This window comes from Psammomys obesus, unplaced genomic scaffold, assembly GCF_907164565.1.
Source record: "Psammomys obesus unplaced genomic scaffold, mPsaObe1.curated_primary_1811, whole genome shotgun sequence".
NCBI classification, from domain to species: domain Eukaryota; kingdom Metazoa; phylum Chordata; class Mammalia; order Rodentia; family Muridae; genus Psammomys; species Psammomys obesus.
In genome coordinates, this window is record NW_026585689.1 from 2,681,363 (window position 1) to 2,707,606 (window position 26,244).

A 26,244-nucleotide genomic window follows, 5' to 3' on the forward strand; every position below is an offset into this window, starting at 1 on the left:
GACATGAAGCATCTAGTGGGCATTCTATATAAACCAGCCATTTCTTTAAAATTTTCAGTTTCCTCTGGGAGCATTAGAATATTTGTTCTCATCAGTCTGGCCCTTTATTAGATATCTAACATACAGAAAGCAAAAACAAACAAACAAACCCAGCAAACTTTTGAGTTCAATAGCGTTTATTGAGCACAAGCGTGTCCATGGTTCTTAGTGAAAGGTGTAACTGTGCAGTGGAAGTATTGATAGCTACATGGGACTGTAGTTAGGGCTGGAGGAGAATAAAGTTATATCCCACATAGCTTGCTTTCCATTGCAATAGTTAAGAAATGGCAGGGATTCTTACAGAATTTCTATATAACGATAAGCTCAAGGTACTTTCAGCTACAGGAAGAAGCAAAAGTAGCTCATTATCTTGCTGGCAGGGTGAATGCAGTACGCCTCCTCTCAGTCTATTTGGTGTGGTTTATGGCTTGAGACTGGTGGGTGTTTCTGGAGGGTCATGGACTTGCCTATCACTGGTTATACCCATGACAGAACTTAGTCTCTCTATGACTCAGTCAGCACTCAGTCAGACAGAGCTGACCCAGCCCCACCCTTCTCCTCAGACTCTCCCTTCCCCTAAGACATGTTCTTCCTCATCAACAGAGACCTCATCTCTCACTGTCCTTGTCTTTTCTCTCACACCTGGTATGGTAGCCTGGATCTGGGGGGCCTTCGCCTTCCTCCTTTGCTTTATAATTTTCACTTTAATAAATCTTGAAATACAAAAATTGGCTGTGAATTTACAAAACTGAGAATACAAGACAAAAATGAAAGCAAAACAAAAAAATCATCGGTAATCTCATCTCATAAAGCAGGAATCAGAATATTTCTCTGTAAAAGACTAGAAAATAAATACATTTGTCTCAGAAGGCTGTCCAGCCTCTGCTGAAATGATTCAGTTCTGCCGACATAGCGCTAAGAAAGCCATAGTCAGTATATAAATGAACAAGTATGATTGTGTTCTAATAAAACTTTATTTATAAACAGTTGATGAGCTACACCGAGTCCACAGGCCATAGTTTGTCTTTATAGAAAAAAACTTTATTAACATTTTGAGGGGTGGATAAAGCATTTTCCCAGCATGTGTGAGGCTTGGGGCTTCACCCCCATCATTGCAAAGAAATACGTTTTATTTGAACATGTATATAATATATGCCTTTTAAAATGTGGTCGTATGGTACAAATGACATAGTAATTTTCTTTTTCGGTTTTGATCTGGAACATATTATGAAAGTCTTCCTATGGCTTTGTATTATTCTCCAGGAAGTTTTAGAAATGTAAACACTATATTTATATTCATTTTGAACCTTTTTTTTAATAACTGCCACTAAATTCCATCTCCAGTCTTGTAAGGTACTAAGTTTTAGCTTTTGTAATATTCCTAAATTATGGGTGATGACATTTCTTTGCATATAAATGCACAGTGAACCATCGTAGAAATTGATCTTAAGTGATTTATGATTTCTGTATTGTTTGATATCTGACAATAGGTCATACCTCACATAAGCTATTGAGACTGATGTTATTTTTAAGATCCAATTTTTCTATGAACCAATGTTATTTTTGTATTGTTTCCAGGGATGCTGGGGCTTTAAGACTTGATGTGTTTTCAGGTGAGCACACATTTCCTTTCTTGTTTTTTTCTTCTAAGAAAAAGCCTGTGGCTACTTTGCTTCTATTTTATTTCATCAGATCACACCACATTCTATAGATTTTTAATGCAATGTAAGTGCTTTGTGAACGCAGTGACCCTGTGGGAAACCAAACTGAGAAATGCATACTCTTGAGGGTCAAATTGCTCACTAACTGGAGGGTCCGTTTACAAAATGATGTCTTCTAGAGTTTTGTGAAAATCTCTGAGTGATACGGAGCCATGAATTTTTTTTGCCATGAGAAGCAGTTTTATTTTTAAAAATCACATTAATGTAATAGTTATTCATAATTAAGCATACATCAGTTCTGACTTACCACAGTTTAAAAAAGCTTAAGTGACTATGTGGTACAGATAATTGTCCAACTGCTACAAAGCACAAAGCAAGAGTATTTTCTTTATTGGCTTCATTTGTGGTCCCTGAGTGTTTTGTGCGCTTCTTAGTGAGTCTTGGTAGATTATGATGCTAACGACATTAGTTTCTGTGATGCAGTTAATGCTGCCTTTCTACACCAACACAGCCGTCATTCTGTTAGTTTTGGTCACACGAGAGAGGATATTGTCCATGATGTGATTCCATCTCTGTGCAAAATGTGTCTCATATCACTTAGGCTTCATAAGATTTGTAGGCATCGAAATCCCAAGACATGGGACACAATAAATGATGCTCTCTTCGGTCTTCCTGTTCAAATTATGAAAAGTTTGAGAAATAAATGAACAAATGAGTCTGTCAGTGGGACATAATATTAGGATGGGGTATGTAGTTTTTTTTTTTTTTTTTTGAGAGAGTAAATATGCTCACAGATCCAACATTAGAATTAGATGATCACAAAGGGAAAAAAAAAATAGATAACACTCAGGTACCTAAAGACAAGGAAGTATTAAGAAAGCTTCTAGAAGAAACCTTAATACCAGCTCATCTGAAAGGGAAACAGACGTGACCTAGCTGGTGGATCTGGCATGGGGAGGGTTTGTGCTATGCATTCAGTCTGAGGAGATATTCAAGATTAGTTTCAGGGAAAGTATTTGTTTGGCATTATGGTCAAGTGAGGGGATGCTTGGAGTTGGAGAGGTAGTGGGGGCAGGCATAACAGAGAAGTATGATATGTGATGTAGCTTGAATTTTTTTTTTTTTCTTCCTTGAGAGCAGTGGGAAGGCAGGATAGGATTTAAGCAGGAGAGGTGACGTGAATAGCTGGCCAGAATCAGGTTTGCACGCTGTGATTAGGAGAGGACAAAGTTAGGGAGCTGTTGCTGTCACTTCAGAAAATCCAGATTTTCTGAGTGAAATCAACAAAGCCTAATAGAGTAGTTTAATTCCAGAGGCAGTGAGAAGTAGAGAGCCAGACACTGAGGGCTCATGTCCTTGTTGTGGAGGAGGTGGATAGCACTCAAGTTTTGACTTGGCCAAAGCCTAGTGCAAACAGGAAACCTAGAGAAAGGCTTAAGTCTGGTGGACGAGCTGATTGATGGTGTTTACTTGGGGAAAGACAGGCTGATTAACAGTCAGTAGAGCTCTGAGCCCCATACCTTTTAAAGAAAGATTCATTTTTATTGTCTTTTAATGATGTGCGTATGTATTTCTGTGCATGGGTGGGTTTGTGCATGTGAGTGAAGGCCCCTGCAGAATCCAGAAATGAATGTTGGGTTCCCCAAGAGCAGGAGTTACAGGCAATTACGAGCCGCCTGATGTGGGTGCTGGGAACCAGATTTGGGTCCTCTGCAAGAGCAGCATGTGAGCTAAACCCCAGAGGCATCTCTCTAGTCCCAGAATGATTGCTTTAAGGAGGTGGGATAAGACTGTCTCCTTGTGGATAGTGGGAATGCCTAGATTTACCCCTAAGCTCCCAATGACATATGAATATATGTGTTTAGTGTGTCTGTCAGGGGAATCTTGGTCTTTCTGGGGAATCTTGGTCTTTCTAAGCTGTTTTTGAAAGAAATGTATTTTTGTGTTTTATTGTCTCTTCCATGAGTTACTATATTTAAAAATCTTCAGATTTGGCTGTCATTTTTGTGTATAGCTGCTGAGGCTAAGCAGTACCCTGGGCCAGGTACTTCTCAGTCCCAGTCCCCGAAGACAGAGGATAATGAGGAGCAGCTCTTAGCACAAGTACAAAATCAAACCCCTGTGAATCTCCCCAGATTAGTTTCCCCCTCCCCGCTTTGGTTTTTTGAGACAGGATTTCTCTGTATAACCCTGGGTGTCCTGGACTTACTTTGTAGAGCAGGCTGGCCTAGAACTTACAAAGATCCGCCTGCCTCTGCCTCCCTGAGTGCTGGGATTACAGGCATGCACCACCTTGCCCAGCTCCCAAATTAGTTTTATGGTTTGAATGTGGTTTGTCCTCTGAAGATTCCTATATTAGGCACTTAGCCCTCAGTGGAAAATGGTAAGGGATAAGGGGACTTTAAAGGTCAGGCATAGTATGGGGTGATTAGAGCCCTGGGGAGCTCATCCTCAGAAGACACTAACGCTGTTGTAAGTAGGTTGTCATGAAGTTTGGTTCCGGGCTTGTGGCTTCCTGACTTGCCAGGTGGTCACTCTCTCACATGCTCTTGCATTCGGTATTCCCACTGGCATTTGGTATACCATGAAGCCCTTACAGAGCTGAGCAGAAAATGGCACCATGCTCTTAGACCTGCAGATTCATGAGCTGTTTTTCTCTCTCACAAATTATCAAGCCTCAAGTGTTTAGTTACAGTAACAAAAATGGGTTAGTACAACTGAGTGTATCCTTTGATATTTACTCGTTGGCTGTCTTGAATTTTAAATGTGAATTCTAATTGGACTTTGAATATATAGTTGATTTAAATATGATAAAAACTTAAAGCAACAGAAAGCATGTCAATGACTGTCTGAGGACTAGGTCATGGTGATCAGGTATGGAAGGAGGAAATATTTGAGCTGTTAGGTGTGTTCTCTTGGATTGTGACGTTTTCATGCACATGTCAAAGTTAATAAAGCTATATGTTTCAGCCATATGTTACTTGTTGTGCGTATGTTAATCCTCAATAGCACTATTATTTAAAAAGGAAATGTGTTAGTCCTCATATCCAGCTGTCGAAATTATTGTCAGAGCTGGTTTACAGACTGTATCTAAAATTAGCTTTATTAGTTGTGGTTACACCTTTAACATTTTAAACCGCAGATGAGATTATGTAATTTAATGGCATCTCTTCATCATCAAAATTGACTTCAAATGACTCTCCCCTTTCCAGAAATCAAAAGCATCATTAAGAAGCAAATATTTGCTGCTACAAAGAAACACTCACCAACGGCTCTCAGAGGAATTAACTACTTAGAAGGGAGCCTGATGAGTTTAATAAGAATGGCCCAGATTTATGTTAGAATCACTGCATTGTTGGAAGGGCATAAGGGATGATCAGGTTGATAAACAGATCCTGGGGGTCACCTCTCACAGTAACATTTTCCCCCTTCTCTCGGGAAAATTACCTGGAATTTAAAGGGCCAGTTCAGGTCCTGTGCAGGCTCTGTCCTGCTGTATGCATAATTTATCCACCTGCAGATGCTGCGTGTTAATTTAAATAATTTTTGCTGTGTGATTGTTTTCCCCCTGCAGTTTCTTAGGAAGCTATAGCCAAGATTCCATTCCAAGCCCATCTCTCTTCCATACCTGGGGCTCCATGACTGCCATGGAGTAGGGCAAATAATTACGGGAGCAGCGTGATTTTTCTGATGAACAAATTAAGCCCAATATTTATTAGGAATAACTGCTTTCTCTTACAGTGTATAATGAAACACTACAGGGAGGATTCATGTTGTGTTTCCTGGATGACGGATGTGGCATGAGCCCTGGTAAGTTAATTATCTTGTTACCTAGCTGGCCGTGGAAGGAAGAAGTCTGCAAACCTGGAAAATAAATAAAAATAAATCGAACTATCTATTCCAAACAGAGATATGGAACAATTAGGGCAAATATATTGCAGACAACTTGTTTTGGATTTTTTTTTTTTTTTGAGGCTTAAATATTCTAGCTGGCAAAATAAATTCATTTTAACCATCTAAACCAAGACACAAAATGACTATACATGCTATAGTCAGAGCACATGAAAGACAAATCATACTGATTGTAAGACAGAAACACCCAGGAATGAACAGACTACAAATGGGAACAGAATAGACTTCGAGGTCTTTTTCTTGCTTTTTTTTTTTTTTTTTTTTTTTTTTTTTTTTTTTTTTTTTTTTACCTGTTAGTTGCAGGAGCCCTGAGGCAGTTTCCAATGCCTTTAGGCTATTACTAATTTTCTGCATAACCTTGAGAGAGAGAGAGAGAGGTTGTTTCTCCTTGTTCTTAGCAGCTTGTGGGTCTTCTCCCTCTTCTTGTTCAAAGGTTCAGTTGCGTTGACTGAATGTTCCCATCATAGCAGATACATCCACAATACAGTTTTGGATTTATCTTTGTATATTTAAGGGTAGCCCCAGTCAGTACATCATGGGAGCACAGTACTGACTCTGGGCAGCTCAAATGATGCTTCTGAACATGGCTGTGTGTTGTTTTGGATCTAACCTGCACTTCTTATAATGCTTTATGTTTCTTTAGCTAGGGTTCTGAACCACTCTATTTAGAAAATAGTGACGGAGTCCAAGCAGACCAGTCATTCACATATGTGTGGAAAGGGTGGCCATCACGACTGAGAACACAAGGAAAGCAGTTAACTTTTCTTTAGCTTTGATAACCATCTTTTGTTCCTAATAGCCACTGGGCAAGTTTAGAAAATGCCCACTGATGCCCCACTCAGCAGCTTGTTCTTACTTTGTTCAGATAGTTTTCCCTGGTCTCTTTTGATTAAAGTCATGATTTTCCTGTCTCCCCCTTCGTTCATAAGATTCCCTGCACTCTGCCCAAAGTTTTGCTATGAGTCTCAGCATCTGCTTTGATGCCCTGCTGGGGGACAGGAGCTCCACAAGAGCAATAGAACCAAAAAATCTGGGCACAGGGGTCTTTTCTGAGATTGATATTCCAACCAATGACCATGCATGGAGATAACATGGAACCCCTGCATAGATGTAGCCCATGGCAGCTCAGTGTCCAAAAGGGTTTCCTAGTAAGGGGAATAGGGCTGACTCTGACATGAACTCAGTGGCAGGGTCTTTGATCACCTCTCCCTGAGAGGGGAGCAGCCTTACCACAGAGGAAAACAATGCAGCCAGGCTCAGACTCCCTCCCTTCACAGGCAGCTCATAGTCTTACAGTTAGCTCCATCTACCTCTTGGTATTTCTCTCAGAGTACTCACTTTCTCACTTACAGATCTCCAGCCAGACCTGGCAGGACCCTCATCATTTGATCTTCCTCTCAGGGGCTGACCTTCTTCAATGCCATTTCCTAATCATTCTATCTGAAGAACATACTTCTTTGCTTCTCTGTCACATCCCTTTTTCCCCCTCACTTAATCATATAGGACATGATTTTAATTTCTTTTTCTTTTTCCTACCCTAATACAGATTTTAATGTCCTCCTGTAAGCGAAGTAGAAAATGCATGTGAGGTATATTTTTAATACTGATGAACCTGTCAATAAATGCTGGCTAATATTATCATGGATGCTCCACTTATGGCTTGGCTTACCTCCTTAGGAGAACATGTTGGCAAATGTGTTTAGTTTCAGACTAATGGTGTTAGCGGCCTTTAAATACCTCACACCATGTGATGCTGATCTGTGATGCCTGTCTGTGGCCAAAGGGGCATAGGGCCCCCACGTCACTCTGAGCGTGTCCTTGGCAGGCTAATAGGAAGAACATTCATAGTCAGAAGATCAGGTATGCTGAAGTGCAGAGGACTCCTTGCTGGAATCCTGAATGCTTTGGAGAGATGAGAACTATGAATCTACAAGTCTGGAAACAATCTCCTTGCTCCCCATGCAGCAGTGGAGAAATCTCTCTGTCCTCAGAGACCTGAACCAGGACCATGCCCAGGAGAAAGTTACTAGCTAGCAGACAAACTGCAGCATTCACATTTAACACTTCTTATGCTCAAGGTGGTGTATGAAACATTTTACAGCTGTATCAGCTAATTTAATTTGTTTTCTTCATCTTTGTCACAACTGCGGTATTAGCCCTTCCCTTTTAGAAACAAGGAAACTAAGGCCCAATATTTTAAACTTTATCCAAGGTCACCTGGCTAGGCCTGTCTGACCTTCCATACATCACCATGAGAATCTTTGTGATTCTGGGTCATGACACCAGATTCCTTGTTTGGGCTGTATCAAAAGCTATGGATTTGTCCTAATGTCCTGAGGCATGGGCGAAATAGCTAACCACATGCTGAAGTCAGACTCTTGTAATTACATTAAGAAATCTCTGTTGATTCCAGAGGAAGCTTCAGACATCATTTACTTCGGAACATCCAAGAAACGGTTGTCCACCTTGAACTTCATTGGGCAATATGGCAATGGGCTTAAGAGGTGAGAATTGTTTCTTCTTAAGATACTAGTTATTGGCTGATACTGAAAGGAATATGGAAGCAATATTTACAAGTAGGATACCAAAAGTTCTAGGTATCCTCTAAACTTACTTTGGAATATTTATACCCACAACTGACTCAGCTGTTTATGGCATTAAAAAGCCTCTAATGTAGAACAAGTTGAGTCTTTTCATAGGCATCCAAAAGCAGCCAGGTGTCATTGCATCTTTATGTTCTGTTTCTCAAAGGATAGTTGAGCATTGGTGTGGTATCTGCAGCTTCCTTTAGTTTGCTTCAACGTAAGTGAGACATGAGTGGTTCCTTTCAGGCCCCAGTAATTGGTCTTTTCAGCCTTGGCTGGAACTTCTCTCAGGCTGCCATATCTAAAGTAAGATCTGCTCAGATTCATCCCTTCTACTTTGAGAATTAGAAAACATTTGTGTACTCCAGGGGATGAGCCAAGGAGAAGGGTTATCGAAAAGAACAACCTGTAACAGTGAACGAAATCATGCCTTTTGTTCTCCTTTATTGGTGTCTGTATGTAAATCATGGTGCTCTTCCTTTTTAATATAGCGGGTCCATGAGAATTGGCAAAGACTTCATTCTTTTCACAAAGAAGGAAGAGACCATGACCTGTCTGTTCTTTTCTCAGACTTTCTGTGAAAAAGAAGGCCTCACTGAGGTAAGAGACGGGGCTTTCTTTTCATTTCCATGGCAACAGTGCAGTTTTCATTTAGCCTCTCAGGAGATGACATTGGCTACACTCCTTGCAGATTAGGTTCAGGCGTATGTTTGAGGAATGGACAGAAGGTCTCTGTACACTATGGGGTCACCGGAGGCCTTTTTGGAGAACTTAATTTTGTTCTCCTTGTGCCCAAATCTCCCAGAATCAGAAGCTGTCTTTGGCACAGTAATATTTCTTGGGGAAGCCTCCAGGGACCTTTCCACCATTTGTGTCATACACAGCTTATCACTTTTTAAATAAATAAACTGTTGAGGTCAGAGACTTAGAAACACAGTCTATAAAGAAACCGAATGCAAAATGGACTTAAAATTGTTAACTCTGGTGGCCACATTTTCAGCTCCTTTAGCTGAACTTCAGACAGTTCGTTAATTTACAGTGTTTGAATCGTGTTATGAATGTCAATTGTAATTCGGTACACCATATTCATATTTCAAATGCTGACTGCTTAGCAATGGTTAGAGTCTTTGGAAGGGGGAAAAAAAAAACAGCTGAAGACCCTGTCACCATTAAAACATTTTCTGCTTCATCACAGGATAAGTCAGACACATAGAAAGTGGTTAAATAACAAAACTGGAGTGTTGGTAAAAGAATGCTGCTCAGTGAGCATGTGTGGCTGTTATTAGCAGAATGTCAGGAATCAACAGCGTGGAGAGAGAGCTTAGAGAGCCATGAGTGGCCAGTGAGGGGCTTGAAGTCACAATATAACTTGCATCCGGGGAGGCTGGTCTGTGAAGATGGGTGTGGGGTTTGAGCTATGGCAGTATGAACCTGCTGCAGGGGTGGTGTCTGGACCAAAGCAGCCTTTAGTCAAAGAGGACCTCAAACACACCAAACACAGACACCCCCTCCCCCCAGTGTGCATCCTCTTCGGGCTTTACATTCCTTTTTTTTTTTTTTCCTTCCCTAGAACTCTTGAGAATAAAGGAAATAGAACTCCTACCATGAAGTCATATTAAGGAGTTTATTTCTTAGAAAATACCCCAGTAGTGCTTTTATTTTTTATTTATTATAATTTATTCACTTTGTATCCCAGCTATAGCCCCCTCTCTCATCCCCTCCCAATCCCACCCTCCCTCCCTCTTCTCTTCCCATGCCTTCCCCAAGTCCACTTATAGGGGAGGTCTTCTTCCCCTTCCCTCTGACCCTGGTCTATCAGGTCTCATGACTGTCTTCAGTGTCTTCCTTTGTGGCCTGGTAAGGCTGCTCCCCCCTCAGGGGAAGGTGATCAAAGAGCCAACCACTGAGTTCATGTCAGAGACAGCCCCTGTTCTCATTACTAGGGAACCTACTTGGAGACTGAGCTGCCATGGGCTAGATTTGTGCAGGGGTTCTAGGATATATCATTGAATGGTCCTTAGTTGGAGTATCAGTCTCAGAAAAGACCCCTGTGCCCAGAATTTTTGGTTCTCTTGCTCTCCTTGTGGAGCTCCTGTCCCCTCCAGGTCTTTCTATCTCCTCCTTCTTTTATAAGATGCTCTGCACTCTGTCCAGAGTTTGGTGTGAGTCTCAGCATCTGCTTTGATACCCTGCTGGATAGAGTCTTTCTGAGGCCCTCTATATTAGGCTCCTGTCCTGTTCCCTGTTTCCTCCCTCTTCAAATGTGTATTCCATTTGCCTTTCTGAATGAGGATTGCACATCTTACCCAGGGCCCTCCTTCTTGCTTAGCTTCTTTAGGTGTACAGATTTTAGTATGTTTATCCTATATTATATGTCTAATATCCACTTATAAGTGAGTATATACTATGTGTGTCTTTCTACTTTTGGGATACCTCACTCAGGATGATCTTTTTTAGTTTCTATCATTTGCCTGGAAATTTCATGATTTCCTTGTTTTTAATTGCTGAGTAGTATTCCATTGTATAAATGTACCACAATGTCTGTATCCATTTCTCCGCTGAGGGACATCTGAGTTGTTTCCAGATTCTGGCTCTTATAAATAAAGCTGCTATGAACATGGTTGAGTAAATGTCCTTGTTGTGTACTTGAACATGTTTTGGATATATGCCTAGGAGTGGTATAGCTAGATTTTGAGGTAACACTATTCCTAATTTTCTGAGAAAGCACCGGATTGATTTCCCAAGTGGTTGTACAAGTTTACATTCCCACCAGCAATGGAGGAGGGTTCCCCTTTCTCCACATCCTCTCCAGCATGTGTTGTCACTTGAGTTTTTGGTCTTCGGGCTTTACATTCTAAGGTGACACCATGTCACCTGAGCGTATGCCATAAACTATCCCATGGTGGTTGTTCTCTCACGAACCTCTTGTTTTATCTGGAATGAACAATCACCTAGTGTTGTGTGTGCTTACCGCTGTCATTGATAATGTCCTCAGCTTTCCCTGTTTGCACCATTTGGTTAACCCCATCCTCACACTGCAGTCATTACCATCTTCCCCAGTAAGCTCTGCTCTGGAGCCCGCCCCTCACTGTGGCTCATGCCTCTGCCTCCAAGGTTGGCATTCAGCTGCCATGCAGGATTTGTCTTTCCTTCATCCTGTATGTCAACCCTCTCCAACCATCTCCTATGTCAGCTCTCAGATACTAAATCTCCCGTGTGTGTGTGTGTGTGTGTATGTGTGTGTGTGTGTGTGTGTGTGTGTGTGTGTAGCAAGTCCACTTGGTGTAACCCATACTATACTTGGTTCCTGAGGCAGAGAGACTCTCTATGCCCAAACATCTGATCCTACCTTACACTTGGTAATAGTTTGGCTTGATGTTATTTCTACGCTAGGCTTTATTTTCCTTTGAGATTTGGAATGCATTGCTCTGTCATCAAGTTTCTAGTCTTGTGATAGAAAAATCTGAAGCCATGTATGGCCATACCACCCTGAACATGCCCGATCTTATCTGATCTCAGAAGCTAAGCAGGGTCGGGACTGGGTAGTCATTGGGTGGGAGGCCGTCTGGGAATACTGGGTGCTGGTGGCTTTTGGCCATGAGCAGGGTGGGGAGGGGGAGAAGAAAGAAAAATCTGAAGCTATTTAACTTCATTTTGTCCTCTCACATGGGCTTTCTTTTTTTCTCTTTCTTTCTCCCTCTGAGAGATCCTTCCTTATCCCCAGTTCTGATTTCAGCGTTTTCCCTGTGTGGTCTATTTGCAAGCACTGTGCTGGGCACAGTAGCCTCTTTCCATTCTAGAAACTCATGCTTCAGTTCTGGAGTGGTTCCCATCCAACTTATGATTTTTTTTCCCACCTGGATTCTCTTTTGTCTCCTTTTACAGCTCCTGTTTTCAACACTTAGATTTTTTTTATTTTTTTTTGTTATTACAATTTATTCACTTTGTATCCCAGCTGTAGCCCCCCCCCCCCGTCCCCTTGACCCTGAGATTTCATCTCACACCCATCAGAATGGCTAAGATAAAAAACTCAGATGACAACACATGCTGGAGAGGATGTGGAGAAAGGAACTCTCCTCTATTGCTGGTGGGAATGTAAACTTGTAAAACCACTTTGGAAGTCAATCTGGCGCTTTCTCAGAAAATTAGGAATAGTGATTCCTCAAGATCCAGCTATACCACTTCTAGGCATATATCCAAAATATATTCAAGTACACAACAAAGACATTTGCTCAGCCATGTTCATAGCAACTTTATTCGTAATAGCCAGAACCTGGAAACAACCCAGATGCCCTTCAGTTGAAGAATGGATACAGAAACTGTGGTACATTTACACAATGGAATACTACTTAGCAATTAAAAACAAGGAAATCATGAAATTTGCAGGCAAATGGTGGGAACTAGAAAAGATCATCCTGAATGAGGTGACCCAGAAACAGAAAACACTTAGATTTGTAAATTAAAAGAAAAAATTCTTGACTTCTGTGTCTTTGTAGTTTTGCTTTCTTTTCTTTTCCTCCATAGCTATCTTCTCATTCCTTTCTGACATTTCCCCTGTAATGATTCTAATTTCCAAGAAGTGTTCCTTATTTGTTCATTGTTTCTTTTTCAGAGATAATTCTGTTTTTACTTCAAGGACATAGCATTATCTCTTATAACTAAATTTTTTTACTCATGCCAGTTGAGCTATTTTTTTAAAATTTTTTGTTTTTATATGTACTGGAGAATGAACTCAGGATCTCAGACATTTTAGGTAAATTCTCTATCACTGAGATGCATCCTCAGCTTAAATTAAAAAATTATTTTGACACAGTGTCTCATTAAGTTGCCAAGGTTGACTCTGAACTTGTGACCCTCGGACCTGTGCCTTCTGAGTAGAGGGTATGTGGGCATATATAGCCAGCTTATTTTGAAGGGTTCAACGTTTTTTGTTTGTTTGTTTGTTTGTTTGTCTCCCTGAAAGTCTCTCTCTGATGGCTTCTGTACCCACAGAATTGTTTTTAACCTGGTTTCTATTTAACATAGCAGAGGCTTAAATTTTTTTTTTATTATTATTCTTTGAGAATTTCCCACAGTATATTTCGATCATATTCACCCCTTCACCTCAGCTCCTTCCAGATTCTCCCCCACCTCCCTGTCCACTCACTTCCATGTTCTCTGTCATATCAGAGGGATTTTATGCTCATGAATCCTGAATACTTCAAAGGTTGACCTGTTCAAAGCTCTGGGAATGCGGGGAGGGGTTGGCAGCGTGAGTGCTGTAAACTCTCTAGCTGTGTTATTGGAGTAACTCTACTTATTGCCATTTATTTTTATCTGTGTGTTCGTGTGTGGGTGTGGGTATGGGTGTTGTGTATGTTTGCCTGTTGAGCCACCGGCATGTTTGTGGAGGCCAGAGGGTATTTGTGGAAACTGGTTCTTTTCTTCCACCATGTGGGTCATCCCAGGGGTTGAACTCAAGGCTTGGTGACAAATGCTCAGCAGCTCCGACAATGGGAACTTGAAAAACAAAACCCTGAGTATACCTATTTAGTGTCTGTCTCTTTCTTATAAATCTAGGCTTCAGGAGGAAAATAACTTTTAACTTTGGGTTTTGTAATTTAGAAGAACAGAATGAATTGGAATAAAACAAAGGAATGCTTGTGTGTGTGTTTCATAATAAATTGATGTGTTTTTAAAAACCAGGTTGTAGTTCCGATACCTTCATGGCTAACGAGAACGAGAAAGAGTGTCACAGACGACCCCCACAAGTTCTGCACAGAGTTGTCCATCATTTATAAATACTCCCCATTTAAAACCGAAGCTGAATTGATGCAGCAGTTCGACATGATCTATGGGAGATGTGGTAAGGTCACCAAAAGCCAAATTCTCGATGGAAGCATTCATTTTCATATTTTTAATTTGTTATCAATGATCTCAGGTGCGGATTCACATGAGGGTGGCCGTTCATCCTGTCCATATGAGTTTTATCTGAAAAGAACTCAGATACGAGTTACTGTACATTCTTGACACTGGAGAAAGGCTCAGGCTTGAGCTTCTGAATGAGCTGAGGGAGCCACAGAGGCTGTGCCCACCGGGCTCCTCAGACCAGAACTTCATAGCACTCAGCCGTCAGTCGCATCCCCTGGGATTGTGTGATGCTGCATTGCTGTGAGACTTAGCAACAGATGCAGAAATGTGCTGTTGCCCGTGGGGGAGTAAGCAAACCTTCATCTACATTCTTCTCCCAGACTGATGGATCCCCCTCCCCCAATCCCATTTCTGTCAGCTTCCACTGTCCTCTTAGCGTCTAGACTGCACCAATTACTGGAATTTCCCTGTGCCGTTCTTTCTTCAGACAGTCCCTATTTTTGTATCTGGAAACATAAAAAGAAGTCTGCTCTAGGGAATGCTGCATGTGTCTTGCCTGCCCTTAGCAATGTGTTGATTAATATAATATTTATAGCAAGATTTTGATACTTTGATGTCCAACTTGGCCTGCTTTATCTCTGAGATGCCTTCTATAACCTGTGGCATTGTATTTTTAAATTGTTACTTTTTTCTTCTGTCAGTGAAAAACAATGATGGTAATTAAATTAGCATTGATATCTTAGCATAAATGCTATAATCTTAATGTTTTAGGTTAGACTATGGAGTAATGGTTTTCTTGGCATCTTCAGACATGTCCTCATATTTTCTTCTCTTTCATGGCCACCTCCCTGCTCCAGCTGGTCCCTTCCCTTCCCTGAGTTAGTCCCCACTTCTGCTTTCCTAGTTTCATACTCACTACACTCTCTGCTTTCTCCCCTTCCTTAAGATCTCTTCTTCCTTGTCTTAATTTTCTTTTCAATCTTGTGACCCCTTCACACACATCAATACTTGTATATACACAGAGATAATAGTGTTAAATGTAGGCTCTATGTATGAGGGAAAACGAGCAGTATTTATATGTCTTAATGATCATTTAGTCTCTCAGAGGACTTCTTACTCTGAAGTGCTCATATGACTATTAGTAAGTGGTTTTTACTTTCGCTTGTTTTGTTACGCTTGTTCCATTGGCTAGATTAGAAAAAAGGGGTTTTTGTTAGTTGCATGCATGTATGCACGGTTTTGTGATCATTCTCACTCTTCCATTACCATCTCTTATTCCCCTCCTACTTGGTTGGCCTCCTTCTTCCCAACTAGTCCCCTCCTACTTTTGTGTCTGTGTGTGTTACCTGAGGTCACTCCACTGTTTAGTGGTTGATCCAGGATTTAGATATAGGCATTTAGACTGCATAGTTCCCATTTTCACTACCAAGTTGTTGTTCTTAACCCATGTGTTGGTCTCCCTACCAAAAAAAATGTAATTAGTTTGCCTTTTTGATTTCTCTGAAAATCACAGTTGTCTTCATATTGTAAACAGTTCTGTGAATAGTTTGGATATTTTTGGTTAATGATACCTTTAGAGCAGGAGTCAACAAGTCATAGACAAAGACCAAATTTGGTGATTTGTATTTATTTATTTATTCTATTTTATTATTTTTAAACAAAATAAAATATAATAGTATAAAATGAAAAACAAAACAAAACATTGTATTGAAGTTGAGTAAGACAAGCCAACAGGAAAATAAAAGGGCCGCAAAAGAAGAGACAAGAATCAGAGACTCACTCATTTACACATTCAGAAGTCCCATAAAAGTACCAGCACCATTTGTGAAAGGTGCTATCTTTTTTCCAGTGTGTATCTGTGGGTTTATTTTTTAAACCAGTTGTCCATAGATATGTGGGTTTATGTCTGAATCTTCAGTTTGATTCCACTGATCAATCTATTTTTATACCAACACTATGCTGTTTTTATTACAGTAGATTTCTAGTATAACTTGGGATCAGGAATGGTGTGACTTTCCATTATTCCTTTATTGTTAAGGATTATTTTAGCTTTCCTGGGTTTTGTTTTTTCATATGAAGCTGAGAATTGCTCTTTTAAGGTCCATAAAGAACTTTGTTGGAATTTTAATGGGAATTGCATTGAATCTGTAGATTGCTTTTGGTAGAATGGCTATTTTTACTGATGTTAATCCTACTGATCCATGAACATGGGAGATCTTTTCCTCTTCTACTATCTTCTTCAGTTTCTTTCTTAAAGACTTGAAGCTCTTTTCTTACAAGTCTTTCACTTGATTGGATAGAGTTTACCACAAGATAATTTTATATTGTTTGAGGCTATTGTGAAAAGTGTTGTTTCCCTGATTTTTTTTTAATTTTTTATTTAACTTTTATTAATTACACTTTATTCATTTTGTATCCCCCCATAAGCCCCTCCTTCCTCCCCTCCTGGTCCCACCCTCCCCCCCTTTCTTCATGCATGCCCCTCCCCAAGTCCACTGATAGGGGAGGTCCTCCTCTCCTTCTTTCTGATCTTAGTCTATCAGTTCTCATCAGAAGTGGCTGCATTGTCAGGGTTCTAGGTTATCTCCATGAATAGTCCTTGGTTGGAGTATGAGTCTCTGGGAAGTTCCCTGTGTTCAAATTTTCTTGTTCTGTTGCTCTCCTTGTGGAGTTCCTGTCCTCTCCAGCTCTTACTATTTCCCACTTCTTACATAAAATTCCATTCAGTCTGCCCATCAGTTGGCCATCAGGCTCAGCATCTGCTTTGATAGTCTGCAGGGCAGAGGCTTTCAGAGGCCCTCTGTGGCAGGTTCCTAGGTTGTTTCCTGTTTTCTTCTTCTTCTGATGTTCATCCTCTTTGCCTTTCAGGATGGGGATTGAACATTTTAGTTAGGGTCCTCTCTTTTGCTTAGTTTGTTTAGATGTACAGATTTTAGTGGGTTTATCCTATGCTGTGTGTTTATATGAGTGAGTATATACCGTGTGTGTCTTTTTGCTTTTGGGACAACTCACTCAGGATGATCCTTTCCAGGTCCCACCATTTACCTGCAAATTTCATAATTTCTGGAGAGGTTGTGGAGAAAGGGGAACCCTTCTCCATTGCTGGTGGGAATGTAAACTTGTACAACCACTCTGGAAATCAATCTGGCGCTTTCTCAGACAACTAGGAATAGCACTTCCTCAAGATCCAGCCATACCACTCCTAGGTATATATCCAAAAGAGGCTCAAGTACACAAAAAGGACATTTGCTCAACCATGTTTGTAGCAGCCTTATTTGTAATAGCCAGAAGCTGGAAACAGCCCAGATGCCCCTCAACTGAAGAATGGATGCAGAAACTGTGGTACATCTATACAATGGAGTATTACTCAGCAATGAAAAATAAGGACATCCCTGATTTTTTTTTTCAGTCTGTCATTTGTAAGTAAAAGGGCTACTGATTTTTTGTGGGTTAGTCTTGTATCCAGCCTCAGTTGTAGGAGCTCCTTAGTGTATTTTTTGGGGTTACTTGTGTATGATATCATATTATCTGCAAATAAAGATACTTTGAGTTCTTCCTTTCCAATTTGTATCTCCTTCATCTTCTTTGGTTGTCTTATTTCTCTCCCTAAGACTTTCGGTACTATATTGAATAGATAAGAGTGAGTGGCAACCTTGTCTTGTTCCTGATTTTGGCGGAATTTAAGTTGATGTTGGCTATGGGCATACTGTAAACTGCCTTCATTGTGTTTAGTTAGGTATGTCCCTTGTATCCCTAATCCTTTTATCATGAAGGGCTGTTGGATTTTGTCAAAGGCCTTTTGTTACATCTTATCATAGAGATTTTTCTTTCAGTTTATTTTATGTAGGAGATTATATTTATTGACTTTTGCTCTGTATGTTCAGTATTTTGATTTTTATATGCCAAAGGACTTTCTGTTCTGGTTCATTCTATTTGGTGTTCTGTATGTATCTCTTTCTTTAAGTTGGGAATTTTTTTTTTCTCTATTCCTATTATTTTTAGATTTTTTTTTCATTGTGTCCCAGATTTCCTGGATGCTTTGTTTGTTTGTTTGTTTTTGGTTTGGAAATTTTTAGATTTAACATTTTCTTTGACCAGTGTATCCATTTTTTTTTCCCATCATATCTTCAGCATTTAAGACTCTCATCCATCTCCTGTAGTCTGTTGGTGAAGCTTGCTTCTGTAGTTCCTATTTGTATTTCTAATTTTGTTCATTCCAGCATTCCCTCAGTTTGCATTTCCTTCATTAATTCAACTTCCATCTTAAGGTCTTGAACAGTTTTATTCATTTCCTCGCACTGTTTGTTTGGGTGTTCCTGGGTTTCTTTAGAGATTTATTAATTTTTCTCTCTAATTACCTCTAGCATCTCTATGAAGCTGTTTTTCGGTCTTTTTTTTTCTTGGGCTTCAGCGAGGTTGGAATATTCAGTCCTGCCGTGGCAGAGTAGCTGGTCTGCAGTGGAGACATACTGTCCTAGCCATTATTGATGGTGTTTTTGTGCTGACATCTAGGCATCTGGGATTGGGATGATGGTAGGACTAGGTAATGTTGTCTGCTTCTGCCTCTGCTGGATGTGTTCTTTCTTCCTTGTTCTGATGCAGAGCCAGGGATGAGGCTCAGGGATTGGATCTGAGGGAACAGAGGGAGAAGAGGATTGCTGCAGGTAGCCTACCTGGTCTTTTTGGTGCTCTATACTTATAAATAAAATTTCATTAGAACACACCTGCATTCATTCCTTTATGTCTTTTTCTCTGGCTGTTTTCATGGTACAGTGGTGACCAAGTTGAGTTGTGAGTAGCTGTGACAGCGACAATATGGACTGAAAACATAAAATATTCACTGATTGGCTTTTACAGAATTTTTTGCCAGTGCCAGTTCTAGAATCAGAAAGCAAGTACAGCGTTTTAAGCTAATTTTTCTCATTTGCATTTGTTTCAGTTTCACCATTGTGAGCTTCACCTACAGTACAAACTTGGCTCAGACTCCTAGCAATTGTTAAAACTGAAAATTATGAAAAGTCTGCCAAAGCTTGCAAGACTGACAGTGGATTGAATAGTACTAAGAGCCGAGTATTGTGGAAGTGCAGCGGTCTCAGATAGATAGTATAATTTTCCATAAGACACAGCTTGCATTTTATCCAAATGTATTTTGCTGAAGCAAAAAATGAAATCTGCTCCAGAGCAGCAGTTCTCAACCTGTGGGCCATGACCCCTTTGGATGGGGCAGTGAAAAGACCCCCTTCATGGGGGTTGCATATCAGATACATACATTACAGTTCTTAAAAGTAGCAAAATTACAGTTGTGAAGTAGCAACAAAAAGAACTTTATGGTTGGAGGTCACCGCAACATGAAGAACTGTATGTATTAAAGGGTCTCAGCATTAGGAAGGTTGAGAACCACGGCTCTAGAACACACTGAATTCTACAGATGAAGTGATTAGAAATGTCTAGAATTTAGTGTACTTGAAGTACTGACAAGTCAATATTTCCTTTTTTTTAAAATAGGAACTTTACTGGTTATTTATAACTTAAAGCTGCTGCTTAGTGGAGAGCCAGAGTTGGATGTTAAAACTGACAAAGAAGATATACTGATGGCTGAAGCTCTGGAGGAGTGAGTAACAGTGTGTTTGAATGGCAGTGGGCACTGTTTGAATGGAGTTGGGAACTTTACATTCCAGCTGCAGGTCTGAGACCCTTACCACTCTGACAATTCGTTTTGTATCAAACACAGAAAGAAATTAGGCAAGATAGGTGGTTCCCAAAACATGTTCAAACTTCCAGTGACCTAGGCAGCTTCCTAAATATGTGATGGTCTCATCAAGAGTTCATGTTCAGACTCTCTGGATATCAAGGTTGGAAAATAATATATTCCAGATGTTTTTCAGGTGACACAGAATGCCAGAACATTTGGAAACTATTGGATAATAAGACCTGTTCCTTAATAATGTATTCCTATTTCACATATATTAAAACAACATCAGAGTTTTCTGCTATCAAAGGTCAACAAAGATGTGTCGGTATTAGTGGGTCTGCAGATGGAGAAGGGAGCAGAAAAGAATATGACTGAAAACAAAAAGAATATGATGAGAAGGCAATTACAGAGTTTGTGTGTACAAGAGGGCCTTATGTGAACTTCCCTGTACATAAAAAAATCTACTAGCATAATCATTCTTATCTATAAGTACTGAGAGAAGGTACTTGTGGCCAAGAAAGATCTTTCAGAGAGTGAGATGGCTTTAAAATAACTTACCGAGGCTTGCCAACTGGTTTATGCAGTGTCACAGACTCTAGACTAGAAGGGACTTCAAATGCAGCTTAAGGGGCTGGAGAGTTGGCTCAGCAGTTAAGAGGGCTTGTTGCTCTTCCAGAGGATCTGAGTTTGATCCTAGAATCCTAGTTGGGCAGCTCACAGTTGTCTGTGACTCTGGCTTCAGGGAATCCTATGCTTTCTTCTGACTTCTCCAGATGTGCACATGTGTGCACACACACAGTGCTTAGCACATAAAAGTAAGTTTTCTCAAAAACAAACTAACTTACTATAACTCAGTTTGTTTTATGTATTGTTACCTAATCTTTTTTTAAACTTTTTATTGATTCTTTGCGAGTTTCACATCATGCACTCCAGTTCCACTCCTCTCTCGGTCCCCTCATACTCACTCTTTGCCCTTGCAACCTTCCCTCCAAAGTAAAACATGTGCACACAACACACACACACACACACACACACACACACACACACACACACACACACAGCATAGAAAACACTCATTGTGGAAGCTATAGTATGGCACAATGTGTTCCACAGTATATCTCTCTGTCCACACATCTCCACCTGAAAACGTTCATTGCAGTGAGTCATTGGTCTGGTTCAAGATCCCTGGATTCTGTGATGCCATCAATATTGGATGCTTATCAGGATTCCTCCCAGTTATCCTGTTATTGCCCTGTGTCATGGAGATTTTGCTTTGGATCAGCAGGACTCTCCCTTTCACATGCCCCAACCATTCACAAATAATAGAGATGTTGGGGTGGGCCAGTTCAGAGCCCTGGCTCTTGGCCTGGGTGCTGGCAGAGCTGGTCAGCTCGCCCAGTCTTCCTTATCTGCCCACCAGGGTGAGCTTTCTAGCACTGCTCTGGCTAGATCACCCAATGGCACCATCAGCAGGAGGCAGGGTCATCTCTCATGCTCTCATGCCCTCAGGGCTGGCTCACTTTCAGCCTTGCTTCAGAGCCAGCTCCACTGTGCTGCCTAGTCCAGGCCCAGATCCCACTCTCCCAAGTGCTTCAGCCTGTGAGCAGCCCCTGGGGCTGTCTCATTCACTGTGTTTTTCAAGGAGAGGTTCAGGACCCGCTTTTCTGAGTGCTATAGCCAGTGAGGGGCCAGGGCTCGCTTGCTTGCCTGCTCTCATATCCTCAGGACCAGCTCTCCTGATTATCGCAGGTGGCAAGGGGGGAGGGAGAAGGGCGTCACCCCCATGCCCTTGCCACCTCACAGCAGATGAGTGGTGGAGCCAGCTCTCTCTTGCTTTCATCCTCAGGACTGCTCACCTGTGCCCCATCTACCAAAGACAGCACTATTGTACTGCCCAGGAGAGGTGCAGGGCTTGCTTGAGTGCTGCAGGCATCAAACTAGCTCCCCTGCTCTCGTGACCCCCAGGGCCAGGTCTCTGGACTCCTGCAGGTGGCAAGGGACAAGGCAGGGGTGGGGGCGGGGACCATCCCCACACCTATGTCACCTCAGGGCCTACAAGTGGTAGGGACAGCTCTCCCCAGCTTTCGCCCTTGGGGCTGGCTTGCCTGTCCCTCCCCCCAACAAGGGTCATTTCTGCTGTGCTCTCCCAGGTGAAGTGCAGGGCCCATTCTCCCATTCTCCCCAGTGCTGCATCTGGTGAGGGAAAGGGCTAGCTCTCTTGAGCTCATGATCCTGTGGCCAGCTTTCGTAACTGCTGAAGGAGTGTGTGTGGGTGCATTCACCTCTGTGCCTGTGCGACCCCATGGCAGACAAGTGGTGGGGTCAGCTCTCCCACAAGCACACCCTTGGGGCCAGCTCACTCACACCCACACTATCAGGGTCAGCTCCACACTGCTGCCTTGGTGAGGCACAGGGCCCACTCTCTAGTGGGTTTGCTGCCAGTGTTGAAAGACTGGCCAGCTCTCCGGAGTGCCCCATCCAGTGAGGGGCAGGGCCAGTCCTGCACAGTCCCTGGATATCCACGCGGGCCCCAGGTGGCAGGGCTGGCTACTGACAACAGGCTACTTCTCTCCAGCGTTGAGTCTCCAGTCCCATCTTTCTTCTACAAAGCTTACGCTACTCCACTTTTCTTCCTCTCCCATCTGACTACCACACACTCACACACAGTGGTGGTTTTAGCTCCAGGCTGGCCATGCAGGTACAGGCCCCTGGATGACATCCTCCACCCACACTGCATGGTGTGTGGGCAAGCAGGTGTCTATGGCCTGCCTGTACCGTGCACTGGAGGGCAGTCTGTGGGTGGCATGTGGTCTGTAGGTTTTTGTCTGTCTTCCCCTTTCTCTGCTGTATCTGATTTGATTTGATTTTTATGAGTCCTAGGCATAAAACAGCTTTGGCCACGAAGCCAGGCATCAAGCTAGGATGGGCAAAGGACTTCCATCTGCTTTGCCCCTGACTGACAACACCAACAGTAAGGTGTCCATTTGTCCATTGCCAGGGCATACCTAATGTAATCTTAAATTTCTTACTAGCTATGTTAAGTCAAAAACACATGGAAACACTTTTAGTACTATTTTATTTAATCCCATATATCCAAAACAATACAGTTTCAGTCTCAATATGAAAAATGCACATGAGGTATTTCCTGTTCTTTCTTTCCTTACAAAATCTTTGGCTCTAGAGTAACTCCAGAATCACACAGGAATTTGGAGTGGTGTCCAGGAGCAGTAGTAGCCAGTAGCTACAGTGCTCAACAGGATGGCTTTAGCCTGAGGCCATGTGACTCATGTACACATATCCGTTTAGCAGAGAGCATCTTTTCTTTTGCCTGTGAGGCAAACCTTAGAAAGTCTACTCTAGCCAAGTGTTTGCCAACATACTCTTGCATCACCTTTTGTAACCTTTCCATTGTATATTTTTTTCTCATTTTCCAACACGTGGAATTCTGAATAAACACAAATAGGGAGGATTTTGTTCATTTAGGAAAAAAAAATACATCCAGCCTAATTTCTGTAGTGCTGGGAACCCCCTTGCCAACATTAATATGCCAGTATCAGGACGGAGGCCAGTGTTGTTACCGGCACCTCCATTACACTCTCCACACTTCCCGCTGCCCCTGCCCTTCTGTTTAACAGTTGGTTCCAAAACTGATATTTCATGCTATTTAAAAGCCCTGAATACAAATTTTCAAATAGTTATCTGTCAGCGTGCCTTGGCATTTCAACATTAATGTCAGAAAACGATACATTATTAGAGGAATAATTTGTCACCCTAAGTTGAGGGAGAAAGTTCTCACTGTTTCCAGATTGTCTAATGATGCCTGAAGCTTCTCAAGACATTTATGCAGTTAATTACAAAATAAAGAAGATGAATCAGACCTAGGGCACCATATGGTTTTGTGTAGGGAATTGACTTGAGTTTTTAAATTTGGCAGGTTTTGTTTGTTTGTTTGTTTGTTGAGCAATTTTTTTTTCATGGTTCAATCATGAGAAGGCTTTCTGAGATAATGGGATTTTATGAAGAAGGACTATCACAAAGAGGAGACAGTGATTTCTGTACCCAGGGTACGATGCTCTCTAGCCTGCAGGGTGGAGCCTGGTGGCACCAAGAAGGGGGAAGAGCACTGGGTCTTTGGCTGTATCACTGCTATTTTCTCCTCTAAGATGTAGTTGGGCTACATGTTGGCTTTGACCTACTGTCTCTTTAGCACCCTCAAAATCCTTTTAAAACTTAAGAGGATATGTATTTTTTATTTGTTAAAAGTGTGTCACAAAGCTTTCGAGATAGTGGGGTGCTTAGTAGGTTTATATAGGTAGTACCAAATGCTACCCCCAACAGGCTAGAGAGCAGTTAACAGGGCCAGAGGAATAGCCCATGAAGGTCTCCCGAGCTGTCATCAATGGCTTCTGAAAAACATTTTGCTAAGTATGGTTTGCATCCCGCTTTTGAGAGCAAGTGTTCTGCAGTATAATTAGTCGTTTGCATTTCTTTCTCTGTGCTTATTATTACATCCCACTTTAGCTGCTCTGCAGCTTTCTACATCTGTCCAAATTAACTCTTCAATCTTAGAACTATGTAACTTTCAGTTTTGGAAATTGAGCTGATTTTGAAATTATTTATTTAGTTATTTGTGTGTGTGTGTGTAGAGTTGTGAAAATTTAAGCTTTTAAGCTTATATTGGACTGAGAGAACAGGCTTTTCCTCAGTATTTACTCTCTTTCACTTGTTTTGTTGGTTTGTTTGTTTATGTGAGACAGACTCTCAAATAGCCCAGGCTGGTCTTTAGCTCACTGTAGCTGCCAGTGACCTTGAAACTCAACATCCTCCTCCTCCATCTCCCAAGTGCTAGGATTGCAAGCATGTAGCTCTTGTACCACTGGGTCTGGGTTTCCACTCTATTCACTATAAATTCTGTTGTGAGAAAACATTCTTTACATTTTTAAGAAAACAGATAAATTCACATATGCTAATTGAGCACCAATTTTAGTACTTCATTTTGGTGTTTTACGGTGTTATTTTTTGTTATTAAATTGACAAGCTGATAATAGGCTGCATTGGCAAACCATTACGCGGCATTGGCAAGATAGATTTCATAATAGCTTCTCCACTCATAAAGTAGTTTGTAAGCGCCTATATTGATTTTGAGCTGTCAGGCTGTACACAGCTGCACGTGGCCCTGTGGATGGCATCAGTGGTCTCAGCGTGTCATGTTATTTACAGACAAGACCAAAATAAACATATTCACGCCGATAGGTTTCTTAAAATTTTTTGAATGCCTTTCATATATATGTGTGCCTTCATCCTCCCCGGGTATCTTCTATTTACATTCCCTTACGTCCCTTTCTTTTGATTTATTCTCTTAAATTGTCTACCCAGGTAGACAGTTACTTGGTCAAGGAGTCTGAATGTTTGTGTGGTTTTTGTGACTGTCTCACACGGATCTGAAGTGTAGGAATCAGAATCTCTCTCAATTTGCTGTGGGCGGGGTCTGCAGCAGCAACAGTGAGGCGGCGGCAGGCCTTGCTCCGTGACAGTATGACAGCAAGCTCACGATGTTGTTAGCGATGAGGTGGAAGTGTCATCTGTGGCGTCCAGTGATTTGGTGGTATTATCCCTAAGATGGTTAGTTTTCGCTTACATTTTTAAATTCTAAGTTTTTATTTTTTAATATTTTAAATACATTATTCCCCCTTCCCTTTCTTCCTTCCAACCCTCCCATGTTCCTTCTTTTGCTTTCTCTCAAATTCATGCCTTGTTTGTGTGTATGTGTGTGTATGCATATGTGTGTTTGTATTTCTGAACATATCAATACAACCTGATCAATACATAAAACGTCACATACACATGTACACATATATAATTTTTTTAGTTTTTAATTCTTTAAAAATATGTGTTGGTGTTAGGGCTGCATGTCTGTCTGTCTTCGCAAGGTGTGCATACATGTTCCCAGAGTGCGAAGTGTCAGAACCCAAGAAACTGCACTTACAGACATTCACGAGCTATATGTGGTTGCTGGGAATTGAACTCAGGTCCTCCGAAAGGCTAGCTTATGCTTTTAGCCACTGAGTCATCTCTCTAGCCTTGCTTTGTTTGGTTTGTTTTTGAGACAAGGCCTCACTGTGTGGCCCTGACTGGCCTTGGAGCACGGCCAGCCTCTGCATCCCAGATGCTGGGATTAATTCAGCCACCACCGTGCTCCAGTCACTTCAACTTTTTGTTATATTTTGTTTGTTTTCTAAGATTTATTTATTATGTATGCAGTGGTCTACCTACCTGCATGTACATGTGCATGCCAGAAGAGAATACCAGACCTTATTACAGATGATTGTGGGCCACGATGTGGTTGCTGGGAATTGAACTCAGGCCCTTTGGAAGAGCAGTCAGTGCTCTTAACCTCTGAGCCATCTCTCCAGTGCCCATTTTGTTTGTTTGTTTGTTTGTTTGTTGAGACAGGGACTATTTTCAAAGCCCTAGATGTCCTGGAACTTGCTCTGTTAAGCAGGCT

General features: G+C 41.5%; 1 protein-coding gene across 1 annotated transcript in view; it reads left to right on the forward strand.

Moving 5' to 3' along the window:
- Window positions 1–26,244, forward strand: part of Morc1 (MORC family CW-type zinc finger 1) — a 169,052-nt gene that overhangs the window by 6,468 nt on the left and 136,340 nt on the right. The window contains exons 3-8 of the mRNA XM_055593130.1: window positions 1,618–1,652; window positions 5,442–5,510; window positions 8,026–8,116; window positions 8,689–8,797; window positions 13,883–14,042; window positions 19,553–19,658. Of these exons, the coding sequence (XP_055449105.1) occupies window positions 1,618–1,652; window positions 5,442–5,510; window positions 8,026–8,116; window positions 8,689–8,797; window positions 13,883–14,042; window positions 19,553–19,658 (570 nt within the window). The remainder of the gene's footprint in view (window positions 1–1,617; window positions 1,653–5,441; window positions 5,511–8,025; window positions 8,117–8,688; window positions 8,798–13,882; window positions 14,043–19,552; window positions 19,659–26,244) is intronic.